This window comes from Harmonia axyridis, chromosome 3, assembly GCF_914767665.1.
Source record: "Harmonia axyridis chromosome 3, icHarAxyr1.1, whole genome shotgun sequence".
Lineage (NCBI taxonomy): Eukaryota > Metazoa > Arthropoda > Insecta > Coleoptera > Coccinellidae > Harmonia > Harmonia axyridis.
This window is the reverse complement of record NC_059503.1, coordinates 61,708,324-61,734,183: the sequence shown is the minus strand read 5'-3', so window position 1 is coordinate 61,734,183 and position 25,860 is coordinate 61,708,324. Positions and strand designations below refer to the sequence as shown.

General features: G+C 36.2%; 2 protein-coding genes across 7 annotated transcripts in view; one reads left to right on the top strand and one right to left on the bottom strand.

Annotated features, from left to right (window-relative positions):
- LOC123674581 (optomotor-blind protein) overlaps window positions 1-25,860 on the bottom strand; it is a 133,331-nt gene that overhangs the window by 53,954 nt on the left and 53,517 nt on the right. For 4 of the 6 annotated variants that reach the window (XM_045609500.1, XM_045609499.1, XM_045609501.1 and 1 more), the window contains exons 3-4: window positions 19,896-20,009; window positions 18,973-19,126 (exon numbers count right to left, since the gene is read on the bottom strand). In XM_045609500.1, coding sequence (XP_045465456.1) covers window positions 18,973-19,126; window positions 19,896-20,009 — 268 coding nt within the window. Of the gene's footprint in view, window positions 1-18,972; window positions 19,127-19,895; window positions 20,010-20,059; window positions 20,174-25,860 lie in introns of all 6 variants that reach the window. The other 2 variants (XM_045609498.1, XM_045609504.1) reach the window with 1 other exon arrangement.
- LOC123674582 (leptin receptor gene-related protein) lies at window positions 1,181-2,003 on the top strand. The gene is made up of 2 exons (XM_045609505.1): window positions 1,181-1,675; window positions 1,939-2,003. Exons 1-2 carry the CDS (start codon window positions 1,348-1,350, stop codon window positions 1,983-1,985), a joined length of 375 nt encoding a protein of 124 aa, XP_045465461.1. The 5' UTR covers window positions 1,181-1,347; the 3' UTR covers window positions 1,986-2,003.

Sequence of the window (25,860 nt, the reverse complement as noted above, 5' to 3'; positions counted from 1 at the left end):
CGGCCGTTCCAACGGCTGAATATCAAACGACCATTTGTTTTTACCTTCGCTTATGGACAATGCTCTGATGGTGAGTTATGGCAATTTGATGGTCTTTCGTGTAAACATGGCCTAAGCGGGATCCAACAGTTTGTGAGAGGAATCTGATAATTTTTTATTATATTCAATTCAATCGGTTTTCAAGTGCGGTTAGGAATTAAATTTACAGAATTGCGAGAGATCATTCTGAACGATACGATTTTTAAATGATGGATAAAACAGTTAAAAAAGAATCGCTTTTCTATAAATTTTGCATTGACAATAGAATTTCCTAAAGTCTGGGAAAAATCGCATAATTCTTAAAAATAACCATTACGATATCGAACTAAACCTAATCTAAACTAACCATACAATATCGAATTCCTGACTCAAAAAATTTACATATTTTATCTAGCAACCACTGTAATTCCCAGATGCGGCTACAATTCACACTTTCCAAAAAGCAAAACAAATTGATGATATGTACTTCGTGCAAGGCACTGATGTATTTTTAAGATATTCGTGAAAAAACCTACCAAAATTCATCACAAAAGAAGTAAAATTATAATTTCATTATATTATAAGTCATCGTACAGTGCTGCCCTCTACTTATTTTGAATAGACAACTTCGTGTACTATACAAAGTTTGGTCATACAGGCGCACCAGAGGGGACATGAATGGGTACCAAAGTTGACTGATATGCGGAAATCCCCCTTAAGTAACTGTGTAACAGCATGTATCCAACACGAGGGAAATCTACTGCGCCTGCGTTTGCCTTTTTTTCCTTGCGCAAGAACGTGTTGGATATTGTCGCTCCTGGTTATATGTCCATAAATTGGAATATCTTTGCCAAATTGAAGTTAAGTATCTAAAGAAGTGGAGGTACTATGAGCAAAAAACTTGAAAAAATTCAAACTTTATCTCTAATTCACACTGTATCTCGAAATCAAAGCGCTTAGGGGTTCATGCTTTACAGAACTTTTCGTTCTCAAAATGTTCGGACGGTTCTTTCATTTTCGTTAGTACCTCCAATTCAGGAACACTGTATTAGCCCGCTCTTTTCCTGGAATTACAATGTCCAGCCTGGAAGCAACACGCAAAAACACGGCACTTGTCAATATTACCAGATATCTATGAAATCACATCGAATAGAAATGTCAAGCGACAAAAATATATGTAACTGTCAGTGAAAGTTTTCTTGCCTTAGAAATCAACGTGATCCACTGATCTTCGCATGTAAAACCCTTAGTAGATCTCTAAACTGGAAATAAAATAAACCATTTCACCAAACGCCAAAAAGTTCAAAATTAAAGTCGAATGAGACAATAATGGCAGGAATCAAAACACTTGTAGCTCTTGCCTTTACCGGATCTTTGGGTATGACGCTTGTAATCTTAGCTTGTGCTCTCAATGCCTATTCAAGTTGGTACCCATTCCTCGTCATTCTATTCTACGTACTATCCCCAATACCATTAATGGTAGCGAGAAGATATCCTGATGTATCAAGCTCCAGTAATATAGGTATGGAAAATGCAGTATTTCTGACGATGGGAGCAGTAGTCAGTGCATTCGCTCTGCCGATAGTTTTATCCAGAGTACCAATCATACAATGGGGTGCATGCTGTTTGACCCTATCTGGTAATGTAGTGGTTTATGGTACGCTGATTTGTTTTTTCCTCACATTCGATAGTGAAGATTCTACTTTTATGTGGTAATATAGATTATACATAAGTCGGTTGTTTTATTCCGTGATTGTTCCAAGGGAACAACAAGCTAACATTCTGCCCAAATAACTGTATTTTTCGAAAATTGAGCCGAGAGAATTCGAGTTCAAAATCTGATAATCTGATTACCCTGTACCAAAAGATATCTTTCAGAGAACGTACAGATTGTTTCCAAATTTTTTCGGTTTTTTGCAGAGAAGCTCGAAGAAATGGCAAGATGCAAGAAAATTTCCTTGAGGTGACAAATTCATAGCATGAAGACGGAGCATTTATTTCTGAAAAGTCTGTAAGCTTCCATAGAAAGACCCTCATCTGTAATAGACAAATTTGAATGCAGAATGATCTTCTTCCAAGATTGGCCTTATTGAAAGAGAAAAAAATCTAACCTTCCACTCATGCAGTATTACTTAAGTATGCTGTTTGGTTTTTTCAAGAAAATTGTTGCAAAAATATGATAAATGACTCACGCCATAATTATTTTCAGGAAGAAACTTTGGAAGTACATTTTTTGACAAATAATAGTGGCCAGCAAGTTTAGATTTCATACATGAGTTCAGAAGACTCAGGATTCAGTTGTTTTTGAGAGAGAAAGGCCTCTCGACCTTCGGGAATGGCTTCGATCTCGTCTTTGTGGGCAACAAAGCCGCATTAAATGAAAATTAAGGATCCAGCCTATCTCCCGCAGTCTCTAGGTGGTCAGATCCTCATCTCGCATCAACCACCACACTGAACAGGTGCGGTCTCGTGTTTGACAAGAACACAAAACCGTCTGGAGCAGCCCTTTCACACTGACAATGGGATGGTTCCGTAGCGCTGAATGGGAACACTGAATATTATATGGGCTACCACAGAAGAGAGCGACGACGTGTTTTGAACATGCCTAATGCTTGGTAAGTACCTAGATCGGGCTTTGTGGGGGCAATAATGAGAGCAAATCGGCGACAATACGTCGGCACCTTTGAGCGGATAATCCGGGTACTGTTTAACGGGTTTATAATGCTCGTCCCATCGTTGGAACGTCTTCATGTAAAAACTTTTCGATAGATGGGAAAATTTCGGTGGAGGTGTCTCACCCGCTGAGATAACGCTGTCTGTTCGGAAAGTTAGGACCTGTATAGTTCATTTACTTTAGCAATGGCATGATGTCGTTAAAACAATCCATTCACTGATATCAAAACAAATTTTAATATTATTCTCCGAACGTTTCATTTTACATTTATTTTCTTCGAAGAATTCTCTACCAAATGAGAAATACAATATAGGGAGTGTCATTTGAAATAAGCTTCTTTAACGTTTGAATGAGTCATCAATGAATTATCTGATTGTGAACACCCAGTAGAGATTTCAATGATTATTGAAAAGTCATTACATACCTCCATTCTATTAGTTTTCACATTTAAAATCTCATCCGAATAAATTTATTCATTTTGAAGTTTTTAGGTCTTTCCTGAGAGTAATAAACATAGATAGAGGGAGCATATGTAATTTTCAGTAACAAATTTTGTCCCCAACATGAACTATCAAATTTAAAGGAAGCGCACGGAAATGAAAACATATCAGTGATTCGATATTTCACTAAATTCGCGGGTTACTCCACAAAGAACGCACTTTTTATGGGACATAGTGAATCAACGTTTTATATCAACTCAAAATATATTGAGATGAATATCTAAATATATCAGAAATTCAGAAAACATACTTCAAATGCTCCAAATGGAGTGAAACAACCCATGACACTAGAAGAGCAATAGTTACAGAACCTTGGGTTTCAGCAGGTAGATATAGAAAATAATAAATATTCTGCATGCTTTAAATTCGACAATTAGGGAAATATCGGATTCCAAATATTCAAATTTACATATTTAATTGAGAATCACTCAAATAAATATATTTCAATCAATATAATATACATTTATAATGATATGATAGAATTGTGAATTTGAAAATATATCACAATCCGACAATGTAACCATGCTAAGGACATGTAAAAATTGCGTATACTTCCTGTATCTATGTTTATAACTCTATGGGTCTTTCCAAAGACTCTCCAAATTCATGAAAAATCGAAATATCTCAAAAACGGTAACTTTTCAGCAAATTTGGGTTTATTTATTCCTCACAATAGGATAATTCAATCAAGTGTGTTCCATAATATAAAACATGTAAGGTTATTTACTATTTTGACAACTTTGTCTATTTCCAAACAATTCGAGAATGTAGCTCTAATGGTAATGATACTTCTCTAAAATTGGACAAAAAATGTTCTAAAGTTTAAAATTCAGTTGCAAAGAGTAGCGAATAGTTATGCAAAATTTTGGGAAAAAAGTATATGGTAACAAATTTGAGGAGCGCGCAGTAAATGGAGGATGGATTACCCTCTCCTCCCAAATTTATTGGGGAAAGAATGAAAACCATAATAATTTCCAAAATAGGAACTGAAGGAATACTTCAAGAAATGGAGATTCAAAATGAACACATCGAAAACAGTTGCAATCTACTTCGGAGGAACAACAGTAAAGAAAGAAAGAGCAGGAAACGTCAAAATAGAAAACCAGACGATAGAATGGAAAAAGGAAGCAAAATACTTGGGAGTAATCCTGGATGAAATAATGAATTTCAACAAACAGATAGAAGAAAACAGAAAAAAGACAAGGCATTGCACGGCAGATTGTACCCATTGCTCAACCCTAGAAGTAAACTTTGTTTAGAAAACAAGCTGAAGATAATAAAAATAGTGTTAATACCAAGCATTACGTATGCAGGAGTTACCTGGTACAATACGAAGGACAATAATAATGATCAGTTGCAAGGTACACTAAATTCAGTAATAAGAACAGCGGTTGACGCCCCATGGTATATAACTAACCAACAAATCAGAGAAGAACTGAAAATTGAAACTATTGAAGAAATAGTCAATAAGCATAGAAAGAAGACAATAGAGACGCTGAAAGAGCACGAGAATAAGGAATTAAGAAAGATAATACAAATTAAAGTGAGAAAGACCGATAAGAGGAAATACTTCTTTCAAAGAACTTGATAGAAGAAACAAGTGACATGAAGTAGGGAGGAAAGCCTCCCGATCAGACAACAGCAGAAAACAGGAGAAATTAAATTAGAGGCGAAGGGAATGTAAATTCCGGACCTTAAACAAAAAAAAGATCTGTGCAAAATAAGAAATGAATGAATTATTATTTATCCTGGATTTGTTCAAAATTTAGTCCTATGAAATATTTGATAGCATTTTGCCTCATCCCTCCCTACATTGTTGAAAATGTACGGAACGAATGGGAGAACTACGACAATTCCAACAGTGTTGAAAGTCTACGAGAAATACCGAAAAAAAAAGAGAAAAGAATCAATCTTGTTTCTACGGAACGAGAATGCGTTCGAACATCGTCGAAGCCTTGTGGTCCATAAATCTATCGTCTCGTTCGGATCCTCCGGAGTGCACGACGTCGTCGCCTGTCTTCATTTCACAGAAACGACGTTTCGCGCGGCCATCCAGAGCCCTCTCGAACATGAGGCGGGAGTAGGAAAAAAAGCGATTATTAATTGAATTCCGCGAAAATACAGCAGCCGGCATGGGCGGCGGTAGTCGGCGGAAGGACAATAGTGGTCAAATATTTGCAGAACGTTTGTCCCGGGGAGCCGAAGGTAAATATATGAACAGGCCTTCCATTCTCATCGCTTCATCTCTGACCCCAGACTTGTTTCCCTCTTTCCTCTCCCTGACATCTTCTTATTCAATCGGGTCATCATCGGATCTACAGATGATTGATAGCCGGCAGAATAATCTCAAAAAATTGAATGTACAGAGTGTTCCTGAATTGAAGGTACAAACAAAAATTCCTAGGTTCATTTTTAGGAAAAAAGTCCTATATAACATGGGCCCGCAAACGTTTTGTTCTAGAGATAAAGGGTGTTAAAGTTTTAGGCACTTTCCCTTAACAAGATAATTAACCCAAATTTGAAATTGATATTTCAATTTGAAGTATTTATCATGTGATATTCTTATTTTTAATGCAAACCTACACGGTGATATTTTCTCTGGAACAGTGCCCGCTTCTTTCATCCAGAACATTTGTTTGGTTTGCCACTAGTAGTTAAGAAAAAAATACAAGGAACGTTAGTCCAATACCTCATTTTTCGGTTTCTAGTAGTTTTATCGTATCTGCTACCGATTTCGAGAAAAAAATTTCAAACAATTCTCGAGTAATCCAAAAGTCTGAAAGAAACACCCTGTATCTCGAAAACAAAGCGCTTGGGGGCCAATACCTAAAATTATCCAAGGAATCTCCCACTTTCGTGTGTACCTTAATTAAGAACACTTCCGCAATTTAGGAACATCCTAAACGACAGCAGAACTTAAATTTCGTTCTAGAGTTGGCTCACATATTTCTTCACTACTCATTTCGTAGAAAAATATCTGTAGTTTTCAAATTTCAAGCCAAAAATAATGGAAAGAACCTCAAAGATGTTGTGCAAAAAAAGCAGCAATTAATTTTATTTTTTTTAAGGGTATTGATTCGTGGTAGAAAAAAGATAGAAGAAGAAAGCATAAAAAAAAGATAATGAGTCGGTTGGAGTCTTAAACATTATATTTCTATGAATCCTCTTCGTTTCAGAACCACTACCATCGAAAACACCTTTCAATTTTGAAATATTTACCTCACAATCTTATCTTGAACATAATTCTCGTATTAGTTGTGAAAGTAACGACGTAAATTTTTGCATACGATACAACTCAATGAACTTCAATACGTCAAGTGCCTGATAGTATTTTTAACATTCAAATTCTATACAATACCTATATATAAATTAGACTAAAAAAGAATTAAGAATGTTCTAGTGACCTTGACTAGTGTTTTCAGCGGTTTCTGTACAACTTTAAGGAGCTGAGAAGAACACAACATTTCGTTTAGTTTTTTTGTGACAGTGTCAACAACGTCCATCTCTTAAGTAGAGCCTACAATGTCGTTTAATACTTCTGTACATATTTGTATAGGGGGCTTTATGCTTCAGCCGCCATATTTACACAATAAGCGCTCTTTACACATAAATCAATTTAGGGGCCGATTGAAAATTACTTGGGATCACTTTGCCCGTCGTCTTGTAACTTCATCAACACGAATAAGATTCTTGTTAAGAAAATGACTATTAATAAGAGAAGAATAATTTCGAAAAAATGAATATGTTCGTTGATAAGAGGCATCAATGTCTGTCATGTTGAAACTGAAACTGTTTTAATCCAGTTGAAAACAGAAAAGAGTAATGTGTTACTCAACCTTTATATTTGTCATCATCAACGGTGCAATGAAAATTTTATTGCATTTATCCAATAAAAAACCAGTATGGTTTTGGCATGTAAATAGAAACAAATTATTTTGCTGCAGTCCATCAAAACTCAATCACTGTTATGAATGTGTATGAATGAATATGTCAAGTTTAACTTGATTCTGCAGTTGATATTAATTTTTAATGAAGCAAAATTTTAGCTTCAGATAACCCAAAAACGAAGAGCAGATAACTCAGTTCCCATTTGCCAAATATTTGGAACGATGGAAAATGCTTGAAATGAGACTGAAGCGAACTAATCGAAGTAATCAACAAAGAAATGATTATAAGACAAAAAAACGAATGGAAAAAAGCCAAATATTCTAAAAATACACTACTTAAATTCTATTAATTCATTAACTCTGATCTAATCTTTTGCCCAGATAGTCATTTTTCAATATCTGAATTTAGTCCGTTCAATGTAAGACGGAGCAATATAAACAAAGTAAATCACATGGTTTGCGCATAGGACAACTGATATTATTCAAATAGTCATAAATCTTATTCTTTCTTCATCCCTAGCATACTGCCAGGATCGTTCTCACAGCGGAACACAGATATCAATTGTAAATTGATGATTTGTATATCGATTTCACAGAAGAGTAATATAAAAACAAATTCTATGGCTTTATTCTTGAGATGTCCACCTCTGTAAAATTTGCGAATTTTTCAATTTAAGAATGTGTTTGTGTTTGTGAAATTGACAATGAAGACGAGAACGATTCTTCACATTATTTTTATTTATTTAAATTTCATTTCTATTGATGTTTTCAATTTTGTGATATTCTCCAGATTTACAATAATTTCTATTATTCTTGTCAATATCAGGTTAGATTTATCATGTTGATATTTAAGAAAATATAGAATTGAAGAATCTCCGTTAGCTCATGAAGTTATATGTGAATACATATTCTATGTTAAGATGTTTGGTACATTTTATTCTTAGATTAATAAGGAGTCTGTTGAAATATAAGACGGAGCAATATAAACGATTAAATCGAAATCCTATTTACTCACTTATATTGCTCAGTCTTATATTTGAACAGAATAAGAATCTCGCCGTGGCGAATCTCATGATGAACATTACTCTTTCTCGATCGTCATAAAGATCTCCGTTTCTCCAATTAGCCCGGACCACCCTGGAGTTTCGGAAATCTCGAATCGGGGGACTGGTCCGGCCATCAAATTCGGTTAATTCCCCGATAGAATTCCGATATTCGGACGGGTATACGAAGACCGGGTGCCGTCCGGGCTGAGTGGAAAGCCCTGTATTTGATATCTAAATTACGGTCCGCTATCTCGGCTGTGCGGCTACCGTTCCGGAGTTTTTGAGTGGCGGAGGATAAATGGCCTATGAGGTCATTTAACACCCGATAATCGGGCAGATAGAACGGGAGACGCGACAGAAGCGTTGGCGACATGCTAGAGAACAATTAATGGACTACACTGGCGTTTTCATTTAGTCGCTGCCCGTTTTGAGATGGGTAAAAGATTCACGCTATGAAACGAAGTCTATTTTTTTTCAAATATTCCAAAGAAAATCATGCTTTTTCTTTTTTAAAGCGACTTGACAGACATCTAGTGATGGCATTGTTATGAATGGAGAAATATATATACGGCCCTTATCATGGCCAGTGATGAGTTGCAGAGGTTGATGGACAAAATAATGAAAGTGAGTGTAAAATATTAACTGAATCTAAACGTGAAAAATAAGGAAATTCGTGATTATATCAAAACATGAAGTCCAACCGCTCTAACCTTACCTAACCTAACCACTCGATTGAAGATCCACAAAAGGTTTGTACAGAGAGTCATACGAATTTAAGAAAGAACATCAATAAAGAAGTGAAGTGAAGGGTCGAATCGAGGAAGCCTGAAGTTCCTTCCTCTAAATAAAAAAACTTTTTATGAGCAACTTGGCAATGAAAACAGAAATAAGTCTATGTTCCCTGTACTTTTGTATCTTGTCGTGGCATGAACATTGACAGAAGCGTCCTCCAGGACATAAGTGGTGTTTGAAATTTGGTTACACCGTCGTATTCTGAAGATATCTCCACATCACCAATGAAGGACAATATTGTAACTTATTTGTATCTACCGATTTTGAATAAAACATCTTCAAGCTTCAGTAGGTGTTTCCTAGATTCATTATGAGTTCAAATTGAATATTTCTGGATGAACCTAATAATTCAAATTGAATATTTGCGCTTCAGACGAAAATATGAGCAATGAGTAACACAATCTATCATTATGATGTCAAAATGTGACATGAGATCAATATTTTAAAATACATACGAATGCGTATTTGAAAAAAAATAATAATAATAGACGCCTTTATCAATCAATCAAACAGCTTTATTGGTGTTAATATACAATAGAATTTACACACGTCAAACGCATAAGCGAATATATCACAAAAAAAAAGCAAGACATCTAAAACAAAATTATAAATTACACAAAAAACCATGTGTCTCAAAAGCAACTAATCAAACTTCAAATTGAAAACTCATTAAAATTATAAGGAGACTTATCCAGTAACAATGCTTTAATTTTATCCTATAAAAGGCCAAAAGGCAGCGATCTCCAACTTACAGGCAGAGTATTAAAAAACTTGAAGACCAGAAAGTTGGGTCCATTCTGCGATCTTCTGCGATATTGCACGCGTATATCATGCCTTTATCGGATAAACAGGTATGATTCTTATTTGAACGCCAATTAAATAGGCCAACACTTTAATTTCTTCCTAACGGCCTTATTGACAAAAATTGAAAATATCATAAAAGAATTGAATATCGCAAAATGATCAAGTTTCATGAAAATACAATATAAAAATTTTCTTGAAAGTACATTCAGTCTTTATTCATAAACTATAAACCCACTTCGATTTCAAAACGAACCTCATCATTCGGCATCAATGTGACATAACTGTGGCATATGGAACAACGTGAATTACAACCACACAAATAACCATTTTTTCGTAATTGACCACTTCGTCTAGATGAGCCAAAATGACACTTCACGTGTCGCACTCTCGATCATTCAGTTTCACACACGAGATGAAGGGAAAATAACCGAGAATGCCTTTTTTTAGAGAGAACGAATAAAAAAAATCGGTTCGTGTTACTGAATAACGAAAGGCGTGAAAGATGAATTCGATGTGGTAATTAGGGAAGAATGCGACGAAACGTGGGTTTTGAATCGTTTGACACTCAGTGTCGTACGGGTTTTTTTGATGCTCTCGTCTACCGCACGCATTCATGAAAACAGAGAAAGATTCAATATTCAGACACGTGCTTTAATTAAATGGGTAAAGTGATTTCGAACAAATCATTTGATCAGACGTTAGTTCCATAAATACTATACAAATATTTTTCTTATTCTCGCAGAATATTCCAAGTCCTAAGGATAAAAAACATTATGATGATCATCATTCCGACAAGTTCAACCGAAATCGAAATAATCAAATCCAAATTGAGAATGAACTAATCGCTTCAACCGTCTTTTGAATTAGTAAAGTAAAAATGCTGAAACAAGTGTATTCAATATAAAAAATTCAAAAATAAATAAACGGATAAATAAGGACATAAAAGTTCAGAAATTGAATTAGAGTTAATTTCTCATTTCTAGTTCAATATTTCATTCAATCGAAAATAATAAAGTGATGAATAATTATCGATTTCCATTTATGAAAAGATTTATAAAGTGAAAGCCTCTCAAATAATAAAATAAATGTCGATGATATCATAAAGGATCGAAGTTGATACTGTTAGTTGAAGGATTGATAAATAATTTGAGCGGACGAAAAGAAAATTATATACAGACATTCATTTGAAGAATCTGCCCTTTTGAAAGCGAGAGACGCCACTGAGAAACGCAGTCAAAGACGGCTATACCGCTTTTGATCAGTTCTGAAGACAGCAAGTGATCACAATGTGTTGACCCGTTTCAAATAAGTTGAGTTTAGTCGTATTTGGTGGTCTAGCCACTAATTAATTGTCGTAGTTGGGACTGTTGGATTTAGAAAAAGTAAAGATCTCTGATTTCTGAAACTGCCAGATATAAATGTAGTACTGAATTGAAAACTAGAGCAATCGATATTGAGCTTGCGCTTCAGTACCTCAGTATCATATAATAAACACTCAAATAGAGACAAATAAGGAGATGCTGTACTCTCGTTCAAATTCATATTGATGTTATTTATTCGAAAAATAGCGTATGAACTCCCAAACCTGCCATTGAATATCTGAGTCATTTGGTCTATACATGGTGTTCTTAAATTGGACGTACAGAAAAAATTAGAGATTCCTTGGATAACTAAAAAAAAATCCTTCAAATATGCGCCCGCAAATGTTTATTATTCGAGATACAAGGTATTTCTTTTAGTCCTAGTTTTTTGTGATGATTATACCAGTTTATCGGATCTTAATTAATCTTCTCTACAGATTGAGTAAATAAGTTCCAAAATTTAGAATTAATTTATTCATCACAGCTTACTAACTGGATCTTTATAAAACTGTGGATATTTCCTGAGGATTACTAGGGTATTGTTTAATATATTTTCCTCTCAAAATCGGTAGGAGATACGACAAAACTATAAAAAATCGAAAAGTTCAGTACTGGACCAAAGTTTCTTCTTGAAGGACTGTCCTTATTCCCCTTTTCCTTTTTTTAATGAACAATTCTCCAAGTAAGCCATCCCACATTGTTGTTTTTCTTCGACTCAGATGTCACGCAGGTAGTTATAGCTTCCCATGTGATAATGTTAGTTGCTGCTGTAACCACAAATGGACAGCTGACTTCTGTTGTTGATTTTGTTTGTTTGTTATTTCCTTCAAGTGTTGCTCATTCTAACACTTTTTATCGTGTTGCAGAGGGACCAAAGCCCGTCACACGTGTCTAAGGAAAGCACTTCCCTTTAAGGGACTGTCCTTATTCCCTTTTTCTTCGTTTAATGAATAATTTTCCAAGAGAGCCAAGTGGATATTTCCATTCGAAATCAGCAGATGAGGAAAACTTCAAATTGGAATATCTACGCCAAGTCTATTTGAAAAACTTCTGAATTGAAGGTGCTATGAGAAAAAAAAACTTGAAAAAATCAAACGTTAACACCCTGTATCTTGAAAATAAAGCGTTTGTGGGACAATGTATTAGGACTATTTTTTTCTTGAAATCATCCACACATTCTGACATTTTTCATTCTACTCCCAATTTATGAACATGTTTTTCGGAAGAATTATCTGTGTCACCGTTCAATAATTATCCTAGAATCAACAAATTGAATATTGGGTTGCACCTGAATTAATTCCAAATCAACAACGACCGCATATACATTACCAAAGACCATTACAATTTAATTTTCTCATTACCAAGTCTACGAAGAGCTGGTGGTTCATGATGAACATGAATTTCGGTCCTCGCAGTCTATCATCAAGTCAACCCCTGTTCCGCCTAACCTAATTTTGTATTCATCCCGGCCCTACGCGTTTTTACCGAGCGAAAGAGAAGCTCTGGTGTTAAATGCATAATATATGGTTCGTTGTATGTCTTATTCAAAAGACGGGTCCGCTCCACCTCTAGGCGTGACGGAAATTCGTACATTTCTGTTCCCTTCGACCTTCGACCCTTTGGGCCAATTGCAACATTTTCGCAAGGACGGAAAAAAACAACTTTTGCACTGTGGTCTATTATTTCCTCAATAGAATATCGGAAATCGTGAATAAGAGCAGTTTACATAATAAAAAAACAAAGGATTACTGGGGGTTGGAACTTAAGACTTTCGTGCCAAATGTTGAAAAGAACACCCTGTATATTAACCAATTCTCGTACCGAATTTCAAGAAATAGCCCTAATGCTCTTTAATCGATTGGTCCTCGAATGATTCCAATGGTAAAGGGTGTTTTTTTAGAGCTATAGAACTTTAAATTGCAATAAATCAACGATGGATTTTTCTATTGACACGAATTTTATATATCCGCAAGATAATCTTGTGGCATTACATTTTAAATATGATTTCTGGCATATGACCGCTACGGCTGGCTCGGATGTAGTCCAATCTTGACGTCCAATTTTCGATGACTTTTTCCAACATTTGTGGCCGTATATCGGCAATAACACGGCGAATGTTGTCTTCCAAATGGTCAAGGGTTTGTGCCTCATCCGCATAGACCAATGACTTTACATAGCCCCACAGAAAGTAGTCTAGCGATTTAAATCACAAGATTTTGGAGGCCAATTCACAGGTCCAAAACGTGAAATTAGGCGGTCACCAAACGTGTCTTTTAATAAATCGATTGTGGCACGAGCTGTGTAACATGTTTCGCCGTATTGTTGGAACCACAGCTCCTGGACATCATGGTTGTTCAATTCAAGAATGAAAAAGTTAGTAATCATGGCTATATACCGATCACCATTGACTGTAACGTTCTGGCCATCATCGTTTTTGAAGAAGTACGGACCAATGATTCCACCAGCCCATAAAGCGCACCAAATAGTCAGTTTTTCTGGATGTAACGGTGTTTCGACATACACTTGAGGATTAGCTTCACTACAAATGCGGCAGTTTTGTTTGTTGACGTAGCCATTCAACCAGAAGTGCGTTTCATCGCTAAACAAAATTCGCTTATGAAAATCGGGAACAACGGCAATCTCATTTTGCACTATTTGCAAACGTTGTTCAGGTGTGAGTCTATTCATGATGAATTGCCAAACCAAACTGAGAATATATCACTCGACAGTTGTTAAATCGGTCGCCATCTTGAACAGTTATGCCAACTTAAAGTTATATACCTCGAAAAAAAACACCCTTTATTATTGAAAATAATAAACCAAAAACACGGACGACCTTCCTTGTCACCAATATTGCAAAATCCAGACTTTATACCAACAGAATTTTTCTCCAAAACTCGAGGTCGCCTATCGTCGAGTTTCGACCTTCGAAACGTGGATAAGATACGTGTAAGTCGATCGGAAAATGTTCTTGCGCCAACCTCTAGATGGACCCAAACAATAATCACCTCCTATCATATCTCGAACGCCTTGATTGATTGATAGAATAATGTTAGGTGGCTCATGATGGCCGGAGGCCATTTATTCGATTCAAAACTCCATTGAATTAACGTGAACTGTGTTGGTTTAATCAACCAGAATGATCGCAGATATGGCGATTCCTGTTATGTGGGCACAAAACGATATCGAGAGATGATGGGTGTGAAAAATGCGGAATATTCGATACGCCTATGAATGAATTCGAGTGTATCGAACAGCAAGTATTTGGGTTCACCATAGCAATTATTTTATTGATAATCTGACATGAATTTTTAAAAAAGGTAAATATATCACGGAATTCAAAAGGTTAGGTTAGGATTTGAACCTGACTCTTTCGCTTCATACGTCATAGAAAAGGTATTTGATAAATTGTGGCATCGAGGTCTGAAATACAAAATGAAGTTGATGAAATTTCAAACCAAACTTAATTGATTAATATTATCGTATCTGGCAAATAGAAAATTCAGGGTGAATATCGATAGTACCAGGTCAATGATCAGAGGAATTGAAGCTGGAGTTCCCCAAGGATCGGTGATAGGACCGCTGCTGTTCAACTCATACATGGCAGACATACTAATAAACCATGACACTGCTATTTTTTATCACAGTAGAATGCAGAAAACAATTACTAGGCAGTTACAGATAGACCTAGATAATGAACTGATGGAATACTTAAAGAAATGGCGATTCAAAGTGAATACATCGAAAACAGTTCCAATCTACTTCGGAGGAACAACAGTAAAGGAAGAGAAAGCCGAAAACGTCAAAAGAGAAAATAAGACGACAGAATGGAAAAAGGACGAAAATAACTAGGGGTAATTCCAGATGAAAGAATGGAGTTTAACAAACAGTTACAAGAAAATAGAAAAAGGCAAGGCAATTGCAGGGGAGACTGTACCCGCTGCTCAACGAAAAAAAGTTAACTTTCCTTGGAAAACGAGCTGAAGATATTGAAAATTGTGCTAATGCCAAGCATTACGTATGCAGGAGTAACCTGGTATAATACGAAAGACAATAATAAGAATCAGTTCCAAAGTACGCCGAATACAGTAATCAGAACAGCGGTTTTCGCCCCATGGTATATAATCAACCAACAAATCAAAGATGAATTGAAAATTGAAACTATTAATTAAATAGTTAACAAACAAAGAAAGAAGACAAAGAGACGATGAAAGAACATGAGAATAAAGAATTAAGAAAGATACTACAAATCAAAATAAGAATGACAGATAAGATAAAATACCTCATTCATTGAACCAAATAGAAGAAAAAAGTGACATGCATTAGGGAGAAGTCTTCCAATTGGACAACAGAAGGAAATCAGAGAAAATCAGAAAAGTAGGGAATTCCAGTCCTCATACAAAAAGAAAATTTGAGGCTTCATACGTTGGCAAGCTACCACCCTGTCACAGATAATGTTGAAAAAATCATACATATTTGAAGCCTAGATGATTTTTCTTATGAAAAAGTTGCCTAATAGATCACCATCTAAAATAATTAAGCAGAAGCAACCCTTCATTTTGATCATGTATCTAAATGTCAATAATTGAGGGTGTACATCACTTTGATCACTAGGTTCTTCAATGTATATTTATTTTGATTCTGGGCGAAAATCCCTAGATCGATTTTTCCACCAAGAATGTATAGTTTTTGTGTTATATCACTTCAATAAAAAGTTTTCCAATCTTATCTCAATTATTTGAATTTAGCATACCAAGATTTTCGAAATTTTTTCATTCTGATGAAGAAAAATATCAATAAATGGAAATATTAGCAAATAAGGAAGAGATAAATGGCAATAAGCTTGAAGCGGTGTTTTAGAAAAACACCATAATTTTATGATAATGAAAAAAATTTTGAATTCCTCATTGAAGTAATTGACATAAGATTGAAAAACCTTTCAATTTCCAAAGTGATTCAAAAGAAAAACTATACATTTTTGAGAAAAAAACCAGCGAGTTCATTCTAAACTGCCATACGAAGGTTTTCTCCACAAATTTAAAGAATCTGAACTGAAAAACCTAGTGAGAAAGGTAGTGTACAAAGTTACAGAGTATTCATACTTTTGAGTATCCAAAAAACGATATGAATTGAATTTTTACCTATTAAAAGCAACCCTCTGTATAATGTGATTCACACGCGCCCTTCATCCAGAACAAAACGATTGCATGCACCCTTCCGCACATAACAAGGATAAAAAAAAATGATAGGCTTCTATCGAACATTTCAATACCCTTAATCCATACGATAAGTCCATTAGGGACACAATTCCGCTTCTTGTAAACCAATAATCCCCGCAACACTCCATCTATACCTACTGTAATCTCCAGATACCGTACTACCCGCCGAAAGATACCCTATCCACACGCCCAAAAGCGCATTATACAAATTCGTGGCGGCATCAGAGACTCGGTTTGGCGGTTTTCCGCCTCGGCGTCCCCTTCCCTCGGTTCCAACCCCCGCTGCCCCCGCCGCGGAAGCTTTTAACGCGCCCCCAAGATCCCCGCAGCCCTTTAAAATGGTCCGAGGTCCCGGGGGGCGAAAGCTATCCGAAACATCTTCGTCGGAATCGCAGGACCTTTTGATCGGGATGATTTGGACAGGAAAGAGATGGAGGGGTGAGTTTTTGGTCGAGATAGAACGAGTTCGAACAGTTATAATTGGATGGTAATGCTGAAACACCCTGTATTTCATTTTGTTTCCGAGCAATAGATTATTCAAACACATAACATGACTCAAAAATTATATAATAATAAGAAAAATCAACTACACGCCAATAGAAATTTGAGACGTCTATGGCTTTCTTTTTTTCAGGTCTTTTTTTCTTCTCTCCTTTTTCTTTTTTTTTCTTGATTGAAAAACTTCTTTGAAGTGATATAAAACAAAAACTATACATTCTTGGTGAAAATATCAGTGAGTTCATTCCACCATTATGCCATATGAGGGTTTTTTCAATAATTGAAAAAATCGATCAAGGGATTTTCGCCCAGAATCAAAACGAATATGCATTGAAGAACCTAGTGATGAAAATAATGTACACCCTCAATTATTGACATTTAGATACATGACTAAAATGAAGGGATGCTTCTGCTTAATTATTTCAGATGGTGATCTATTTGGCAACTCTTTTATAATGAGGATTATCTAGGCCACAAATATGTATGATTTTGTGAATATTCTCTGTGACAGGGTGGTAACTTGCCGACGTATGAAGTCTCCGTTCTTCTCTTTGTATAAAGACTGGAATTTTATTCCCTACGCCTCTACTTTCATTTCTCCGATTTCCTACTTTTGTCTAATTGGGAGACTTTTCTCCCTAATGCAAGTCACTTTTTTCTTTTATTTAGTTCTTTAAAAGAGTTATTTCCTGTTATCAGCCATTCTTATTTTGATTTGTAGTATATTCTTAATTGCTTATTCTCATGCTGTTTCAGCGTATCTATTATCTTCTTTCTTTGTTAACTATTTCCTTAATAATTCCAATTTTCGATTCTTCTTTGATTTGTGGGCTGCTTAAATACCATGGGGCGCCAACAGCCGTTCTGATTACTCTATTTAGTGTACTTTGCAACTGATCTTTATTATTGTCTTTCGTATTATACCAAGTTACTCCTGCGTACGTAATGCTTGGCATTAGCACTATCTTTATTATATTCATCTTGTTTTTTGAGGAAAGTTTACTTTTTGGATTGAGTAGCGGGTACAGTCTCCCGTGTAATTGTCTTGTCTTTTTTCTGTTTTCTTTTATTTGTTTGTTAAAGTTCATTCTTTCATCAAGGATTGCTCTCAGGTATTTTGCTCCCTTTTTCCATTTTATCTTCTGATTTTTTATTTTGACGTTTCCTGATGCTTTCTCTTTCTTTACTGTTGTTGCTCCGAAGTATATTGCATCTGTTTTCGCCATATTCACTTTGAATCTCGATTTCTTGAAGTATTCCATTAGTTTATCTAGGCCTATCTGTAACTGTCTAGTTACAATCTACTGTGATAGTAATTTTTCTTTATATATTGCTTTTACGGACAACACAAAAGTTGAACAGATTTTGCAAGATACCATTCTTGTCAACACCTATTTTTGATTTGCCTTGTTTCGTTTCGTCAAAAATTCTGTTAAAAAAAATTGGGGTTGCATGATTCACCAGTTTAAATGATCACAACAAAATTTCAAAAAATATTCATAGGAAGACAGCAAGACCCATAGTACTTTCGAGTACTCTCTTAATAACTAATAAAGATGACTAAACTGTTGAATTGTTCAGATTCCAAAGGTTCCCCTTTAATTTATGGCTGAGCTCAAATATTTGAGCTTATTTTGTTGGTTTTAATGAGTTTTGAAAACATAAGAAGCAGTTCTGTTTGTCAAAGGAATTACACCCCACTTGAGAGAATTAGTATCAAAATATCATTCACAAATTTTAAAACAGGTGGTATTAGACATAATAAGACGAACAATTTCTACCATTTGGGACCCAACTTAGGGTGGTCAAATATAACGATAATTAAGACTCTATAGAGCCTGAAAATGTATTTTCTTCAGTCAATGAGGAGAGTTTATAAACGTTCTCTTGCCGGGAATAATATTAATAAAAAAATGAATAGATCATATCTGAAGGAACAGTCCGAATTGGTGTCCGAATTGTGGATAGCCTCTCCATAATTTATCTCATTCTCAACTGACATATTCAAAGCATTACGTTTTTATACGAGCATATTCAAACTGAACGATTCATCGCGGCGTTCTTAAAAATTTTAGACCTACAAACAAATCAATCGGATCTATTCATGTCACCGCCATTAAATAAGCCCAATTGCTATAATAAAAATTGAAAAAAAAATGTTCAATGTACTTACGAAACCATGTTTGTCGGATATATTGTTCGTTAGCTTCAGCTTATGAAAAGAGACCACCTTCTGCATCCATTGTTCCCCCGTGGAAGGACTATCCGGATGAATGTACATCCTTTTGGGCATTTCCGGATCTGCTTTACCTGCCACCATCCATCGGCTAAAACGCAGGACAAAGTAAAGACGTTAATTTAGAAGAACATTAGCGAAGACGTTTTCAATTGGGAGGGTTGAGTATTATTATGTTAGTTAGGGAAGATGCATGCTAGTTAGAGAGTGTTGGTTTGTGGCTACACTGGGAGACTGCTGCTGGCTGAAGATGAGCAAGATAATGCACAGGGGTATATTCATTAAAATATTTGAAATGATTGAACGAAATCCCTGAAATTATTTGTTTCCCTAAGTGAGGAGGTATATATTACTTATTTTTCCCTCAGATTTTGTATATGCAAACAAAAATCAGAAATTATAACGACTTATCATCATTGAAAAAATTGATAGTTCAAGTTTATGTAAACATCAAGCAATACCCAATAAACATTGAACAAAAGACATAAAACATCAAATCATGCATGATACACCTGTGGAGTACCTCGCGGTTCTGTTCGAGGTCCCACAATTTCTTCAGCCAGCTTCGAAACACTATCTAAGACTACTGTTAACAAACGCATGCTCCGTGCCTATCAACATCCAATCGGGCATCTGTTTTCGTGGGGGGGTCTTTAAAATTGACAACTCAAAGTTTGATCCATCCTGCCAAAAACAAACACCCGCAATCGTAAACTTCGTATGCAACAGAGAACGCTATACATTTGAACCGGCAAGACAACACGGTTTTGAACGGTTGGTCTGCAGTATACGAAATTCACGAGCAAGACAACAAAAAGGTGGGAAAATCTAAGAGGTAACATCGAGAAAAAAAATCTAACCTGTTGTGAAATTTGTATCTACAATCGTCAGCTGCCACTATGTCCATAAGTAGGATATATTTCGATTTTTTGTCTAGACCCGAGACGCGAACTTTGTAGGCAGGAAACATGCGCCTGGAATTGAGAAATAAAAAAAATTAGAAAGTTGGCTTTGCAAGAGTCACCTGTTGTGGAATTTGTATCTGTAGTCGTCTGCTGCGACGATGTCCAGCAGGAGGATGTATTTCGCCTTGAGGTCCAGGCCCGACACCCTGAACTTCATCTGCGGAAACATCTGTCTGAAATTCGAAAGGATTCACTGAATGGCGAAATCCAGACCAGACTGTATATCTGAGTTCATATTCGAAATTTTTCTTCGGGAGATGCATTTTCCCTAACGATAATGAGCTACACCTTGCCTAACCTTGGTTCAAATCTGATTGAGTTTGATTCATATCAACCTTCAAGTCTCTACAATGAATAAAATTATAAACAAGTATCTACCGGCGATCTGTCGATCTAGACCCGTCGATTTCACCTGATCTCCTGATGACTTTGGGTTCGGATCTTCAAATGTACAATTCTGAAAATGAAACTAAAGGAAAAATGAAGAACCGATGCTGCAATAATTTCATTTTAATGAAAAAAAAAGTTGCTTTTAGCTGAAAAGCACTTTCTATATGAATCGATCGTAAGCTTTCTATTCCTAAACTCTTCGCTTTTGAAATATGGAAGTGTCTGGCTATTTTTTGTAATTAATGTTCGAATCTTCATTATGATGTACTTAATTTCGTATATTGACTATAATCCAGAATTCAATTTTTTTTGTGTAGCAGTAGCAAATATGTCTATTCGAAAAATCATTGTCTGCATCGTCGAAGTTAGTGGTTTCTTCATTAATTACCAATTAGAAATCTCCATATTTTCAATTTTTAGCCATTTTTTTGTAAATGGTGTTTCTAGTAGAGTATGAAATGATCTGAAGGATTATTACAGCTTGCCGTTTAATTTTTGGATTCATGTACAGGCTGTTGCATTGAAAAAAGTTTAATATTGGTCTATTCCCGGTTTCTGAGAGACTGATCAAATCTTTGTGCAACCAATACAATATTCAACTTAAAGGCGATGTCAGATCCATTTGGGTTTCTGAAATGTTGTACAGTGTGAAATTAACTAATCTATGCTGTATGGCGTTTTTAACTTGAAAAGAAAAATTAAACTGCGTTTCAGATACCCAAAATGGCGCTTGACGTACAATTTACATGTATTATTTGACCACTGTGTTGAATGGTAGAATGCTGAAATAAAAGGAGTATTAACCTTACTTTCAGCAACCCAAATGACGCTTCACCATAGAATTGACAGCTGTTAAGTCAAATTTTATGTGGATTGACATTTCAGAAACCGGCCGTATATCTTTGTTTTCGAACATCCTGTATATATGAATATTATTTAATATTATACTGCGGACTACCCGATACACACCGCAAGGAAATATTTGCAAAATATCTTCATTAATAACCTTTAAATGAGATACGCGTCTGTGGTGGACACCCGGTATATAGGGTGATTCATAATAATGGGTGTTTTATTTCGAGGTATATAACTTTAAGTTGGCATTACTGTTCAAGATAGCGACCGATTTAACAGCTGTCAAGTGATTTATTCTCAGTTTGGTTTGGCAATTCATCATGTGTAGACTCAAGCCTGAACAACGCTTGCATATAGGGCAATTTCATTTCGAAAATAATGGTTCTGTGCGGAATACGTATCGCGCACTACGTCCATTTTATTTTGTTTAGCGACGAAGCGCACTTTGTGTTCAAAATCCCTAAAATTATTTGTTTTCTTTAGTGTTATAACTATAGTTATAACACTATAACACTTCTGGTTGAATGGCTACGTCAACAAACAAAACTGCCGCATTTGGAGTGAAGCTAATCCTCAAGTGTATGTTGAAACACCGTTACATCCAGAAAAACTAACTGTTTGGTGCGGTTTATGGGCTGGTGGAATCATTGAGCCGTACTTCTTCAAAAACGATGGTGGCCAGAACGTTACAGTCAACGGTGATCGGTATAGAGCCATGATTACTAACTTTTTCATTCCTGAATTGAACAACCATGATGTCCAGGAGCTGTGGTTCCAACAAGACGGCGCAACACACAGCTCGTGCCACAATCGATTTATTGAAAGACACGTTTGGCGACCGCCTAATTTCACGTTTTGGACCTGTGAATTGGCCTCCAAGTTCTTGTGATTTAACACCACTAGACTACTTTCTGTGAGGCTATGTAAAGTCATTGGTCTATGCGGATACGCCACAAACCCTTGACCATTTGAAAGACAACATTCGCCCTGTTATTGCCGATATACGGCCGATATACAGCCGTGGCGGTCATATGCCAGAACTCATATTTAAAATATAATGCCACAAGATTATCTTGCGGATAAATAAAATTCATGTCAATCGAATAATCCATCGGTGTTTTTTTGCATATTAGAGTTCTATAGCTCTAAAAAAAAACACCCTTTATTATGAACCATGTGACATGTCAATTTTCACAGCCCGACAATTGCCGTACCTATGCGGTATTTGCAGAAACACACGTCTCAATAAGAAGCCGGTAGATCCACGCCACTCCGACAATGTTTTCGCTCGAAAATGACGCAGCAACTAGGTGTAGTTAAACAAATAACCCCGACATCAATCAGTCCCACATAACCACATAGTCGAAGGAAAAAATTGCACGCGAGTCGGTCTCTAGCAGTGATATATCGCCCTGCCAAACCGTTCTTTAATAACACACTGCAAAATTGCCTCTCGTCAACTCGTTATGGAGCCCGATCAGAAAAAATTAACCTGTTCGTCGTCCACCCCGCGTGAACGTGAACGAAAAACAGGAAGTGGAAAATTGGGCCTCGATCGAATGATGTTGACCGTAGGAATTGCAGTGGAAATAAGGCCATTATTTGGGGGTACCCAGAAAAGCCATAAATCAGACAGGTCGAGTAGGCCGTGCCCCATTGTCATGGTTTATGAAAATAAAATCTTTGTTAATGTGGCCAACCTGTTATTACGTGTCCTTCTCTCAGCGGATATGTTTGGGCCTCGGGATGGAACGGTCGGATTGATTATGGTTTTGAGAATACACTGGTCAATTTGTGTTTTGTGATGATGCATCGATTAATACCGGATTTTGTTATTTTATCTTTTTCATTCATCGATTCTTTTTGATTTACTCGGCCATTCATGAATGTAGAGACTTAACATAACCATTTTCCAAAAAACTTTGCTAAACAAGGCCATTCAAACTCTCAGCTCTTTTGGCTTTCATTAAAGATAATCAGTCTTAAGAAGTACTAAGCACCAACACAATTTCAGAAAAATTATTTCTCTAATTCTATGGTTATTCCGTTCATTCTTCCACATCTTGTAGAACAAAATCGTGCGAGAATATATCAGAAACAAACAGTTTTCATGGTTATATTTTCTTATTATATGTTGGTACTCCGAACTTTCCGCCACGGCTTTATCTGTCAATTCATCAATTTGCCTTAAAGAAATCAGTTCTGCCAACCAAAATTTTTCAATACGAAAATCACTAAAATATATTTATGGAAATATTTCATTAATTTCAATAAGAATGCAATGAATTAGAGAAAATAATGTATAATACTCGTACAGAAGGCTCATTCTACCACTCGTTCATTCAAAAACTTGCCACTTCGTGGCTCGTTTTTGAATTTTGAACTCGTGGAAGAATACCAATGTCTTCTGCACTTGTATTATAAATAACTATTATGATACAAGTGCAGAAGGCATTGATATTCTGCCACGAGTTCAAAATTTAAAAATAAGCCACGAAGTGGCGAATGTTTCTGTTTGAATGAACGAGTGTTAGAATTAGCCGAGGATCAGCCTTCTGTACGAGTATTATACATTATTTTCTCTGATTCACTGAATTTTTCATCGAATTAATGAAAACTCATTTTCATGAATATTAGTGTTTTTTGCATTGCAAAATGTTGGTTGGCAGAACTGTTTTCTGTATCACAAATTTAACAGATAATAGATGAATCCGTGAAGTTCCGAGTCGATGACGGTTTTCAACATTTGTGGCCGTATATCGGCAATAACACGCGGCGAATGTTGTCTTCCAAATGGTCAAGGGTTTGTGGCTTATCCGCATACACCCACAGAAAGTAGTCTAGTGGTGTTAAATCACAAGAACTTGGAGGCCAATTCACAGGTCCAAAACGTGAAATTAGGCGGTCACCAAACGTGTCTTTCAATAAAACCTCGAATAAAACGATTGTGGCAAGAACTGTTTGACATGTTGCGCCGTCTTGTTGGAACCACAGCTCCTGGACATCATGATTGTTCAATTCAGGAATGTAAGTAATCATGGCTCCTTACCGATCACCATTGACTGTAACGTTCTGGCTATCATCGTTTTTGAAGAAGTACGGACCAATAATTCCACCATCCCATAAAGCGCACCAAATGGTCAGTTTTTCTGGATGTAACGATGTTTCGACATACACTTGAGGATTAGCTTCACTCCAAATGCGGCAGTTTTGTTTGTTGATGTAGCCATTCAACCAGAAGTGCGCTTCATCGCTAATGGACGTAGTGCGCGATACGCATTCCGCACAGAACCATTATTTTCGAAATGAAATTGCACTATTTGCAAACATTTTTTAGGCGTGAGTCTAATCACGATGAATTGCCAAACCAAGCTGAAAATAATTCACTTGAAAGCTGTTAAATCGGTCTCCATCTTGAACAGTAATGCCAACTTAAAGTTATATACTTCGAAAAAAAAATACCCGTTAGATATTCCCGCACGATTTTGTTCTACAAGAAATGGCAGAATGAACGGATTTGCCACAGATTTAGATTACTCGTCTAATTTCCCAACAACAGCGGGATACCGTTTTGCTCAAATAGTCAAATGTCTATAATTTTATTATTTTGAAACGACGAGAATGGTTTTGAACGATTGGTGTTTCGAGACACTGTTAAAGAATTTTGTTTTCTCCATAATTGAAAAAAACCTCCATCCCATCGAACAGATATTCAGAAAATCATTTGCAAAAAAGTGTTACACATGCTCAATCAACATTTCGTGAGTATCGTAAATTAGGAGAAAAGATAAGATACATAATGGCCTATATCTCAAAGTGAAAAATAAAATCTTCCAAGTAGGTTTGTATCAATATTTTTTTGCTTTTTCCATTGTATCGAAAATCAATTCTATGTTTCATGAACATTTGAAAATTGGGATCGAAATCCACAAAGAATAACAAATAGCGTGTTGTGTGTAGTGTAGGGCTTGACGAGCCAATAGCAAACGTCATTTGAAGTTCATCAACTCAAGAGTGAGTTGAGATGAATTACACATAGGTATGAAGTAGTGGAAGCCCATCGCCTTAGGGATGGGAGGACTAGACGAAACAATTGGAGTATACTGCCCTCGGAATTCGCATTTATTTAACCAGCATTAGTCACGTGGGCGTTTACCGTCCCAAAAATCAATAAATCAAGAAGGGAACAGTTACCACGACTCAGCGCCACCAACATGGTATTTACAAAAGCATATATTATTATGGTTATGTTGGTAACAGGTATAGTATCAGAGTACGATCAGTAGGATAATGGGAGGCTATGACAGGAGGCTGCCCCGGGCGATCTCCCGTAATTGTAGGGTACCATCGAAGCAGGCGCCTAAACAAGACATAACAACGGGTCCAAGGCATACTATATGCACGATACGACTGTCTGGTACCCTGTGTCCCATCGTGGGATGGATGCTCGTACCAATTATACCAATTTACACTTTCCAAATTTTTTTTTTATTTCGCGTCGTTTTTGGAATTCCAGACAGGGACCAATTTGTAGGAAATTATCGAGTTATCGAATTTTCGGTAGATTCTGATGGCATGTTTTTCAACATGCCACGGTTTTATGCAAATGTCTATT

What these genes read in the sequence shown, in the direction of transcription:
- LOC123674582 (XM_045609505.1), top strand. Translation starts at nt 1,348, where the DNA reads ATGGCAGGAATCAAAACACTTGTAGCTCTTGCCTTTACCGGATCTTTG. An exon ending in TGGTAATGTAGTGGTTTATG is followed by an intron (nt 1,676 to 1,938) that starts GTACGCTGATTT and finishes GGTTTTTTGCAG; the next exon opens with AGAAGCTCGAAGAAATGGCA.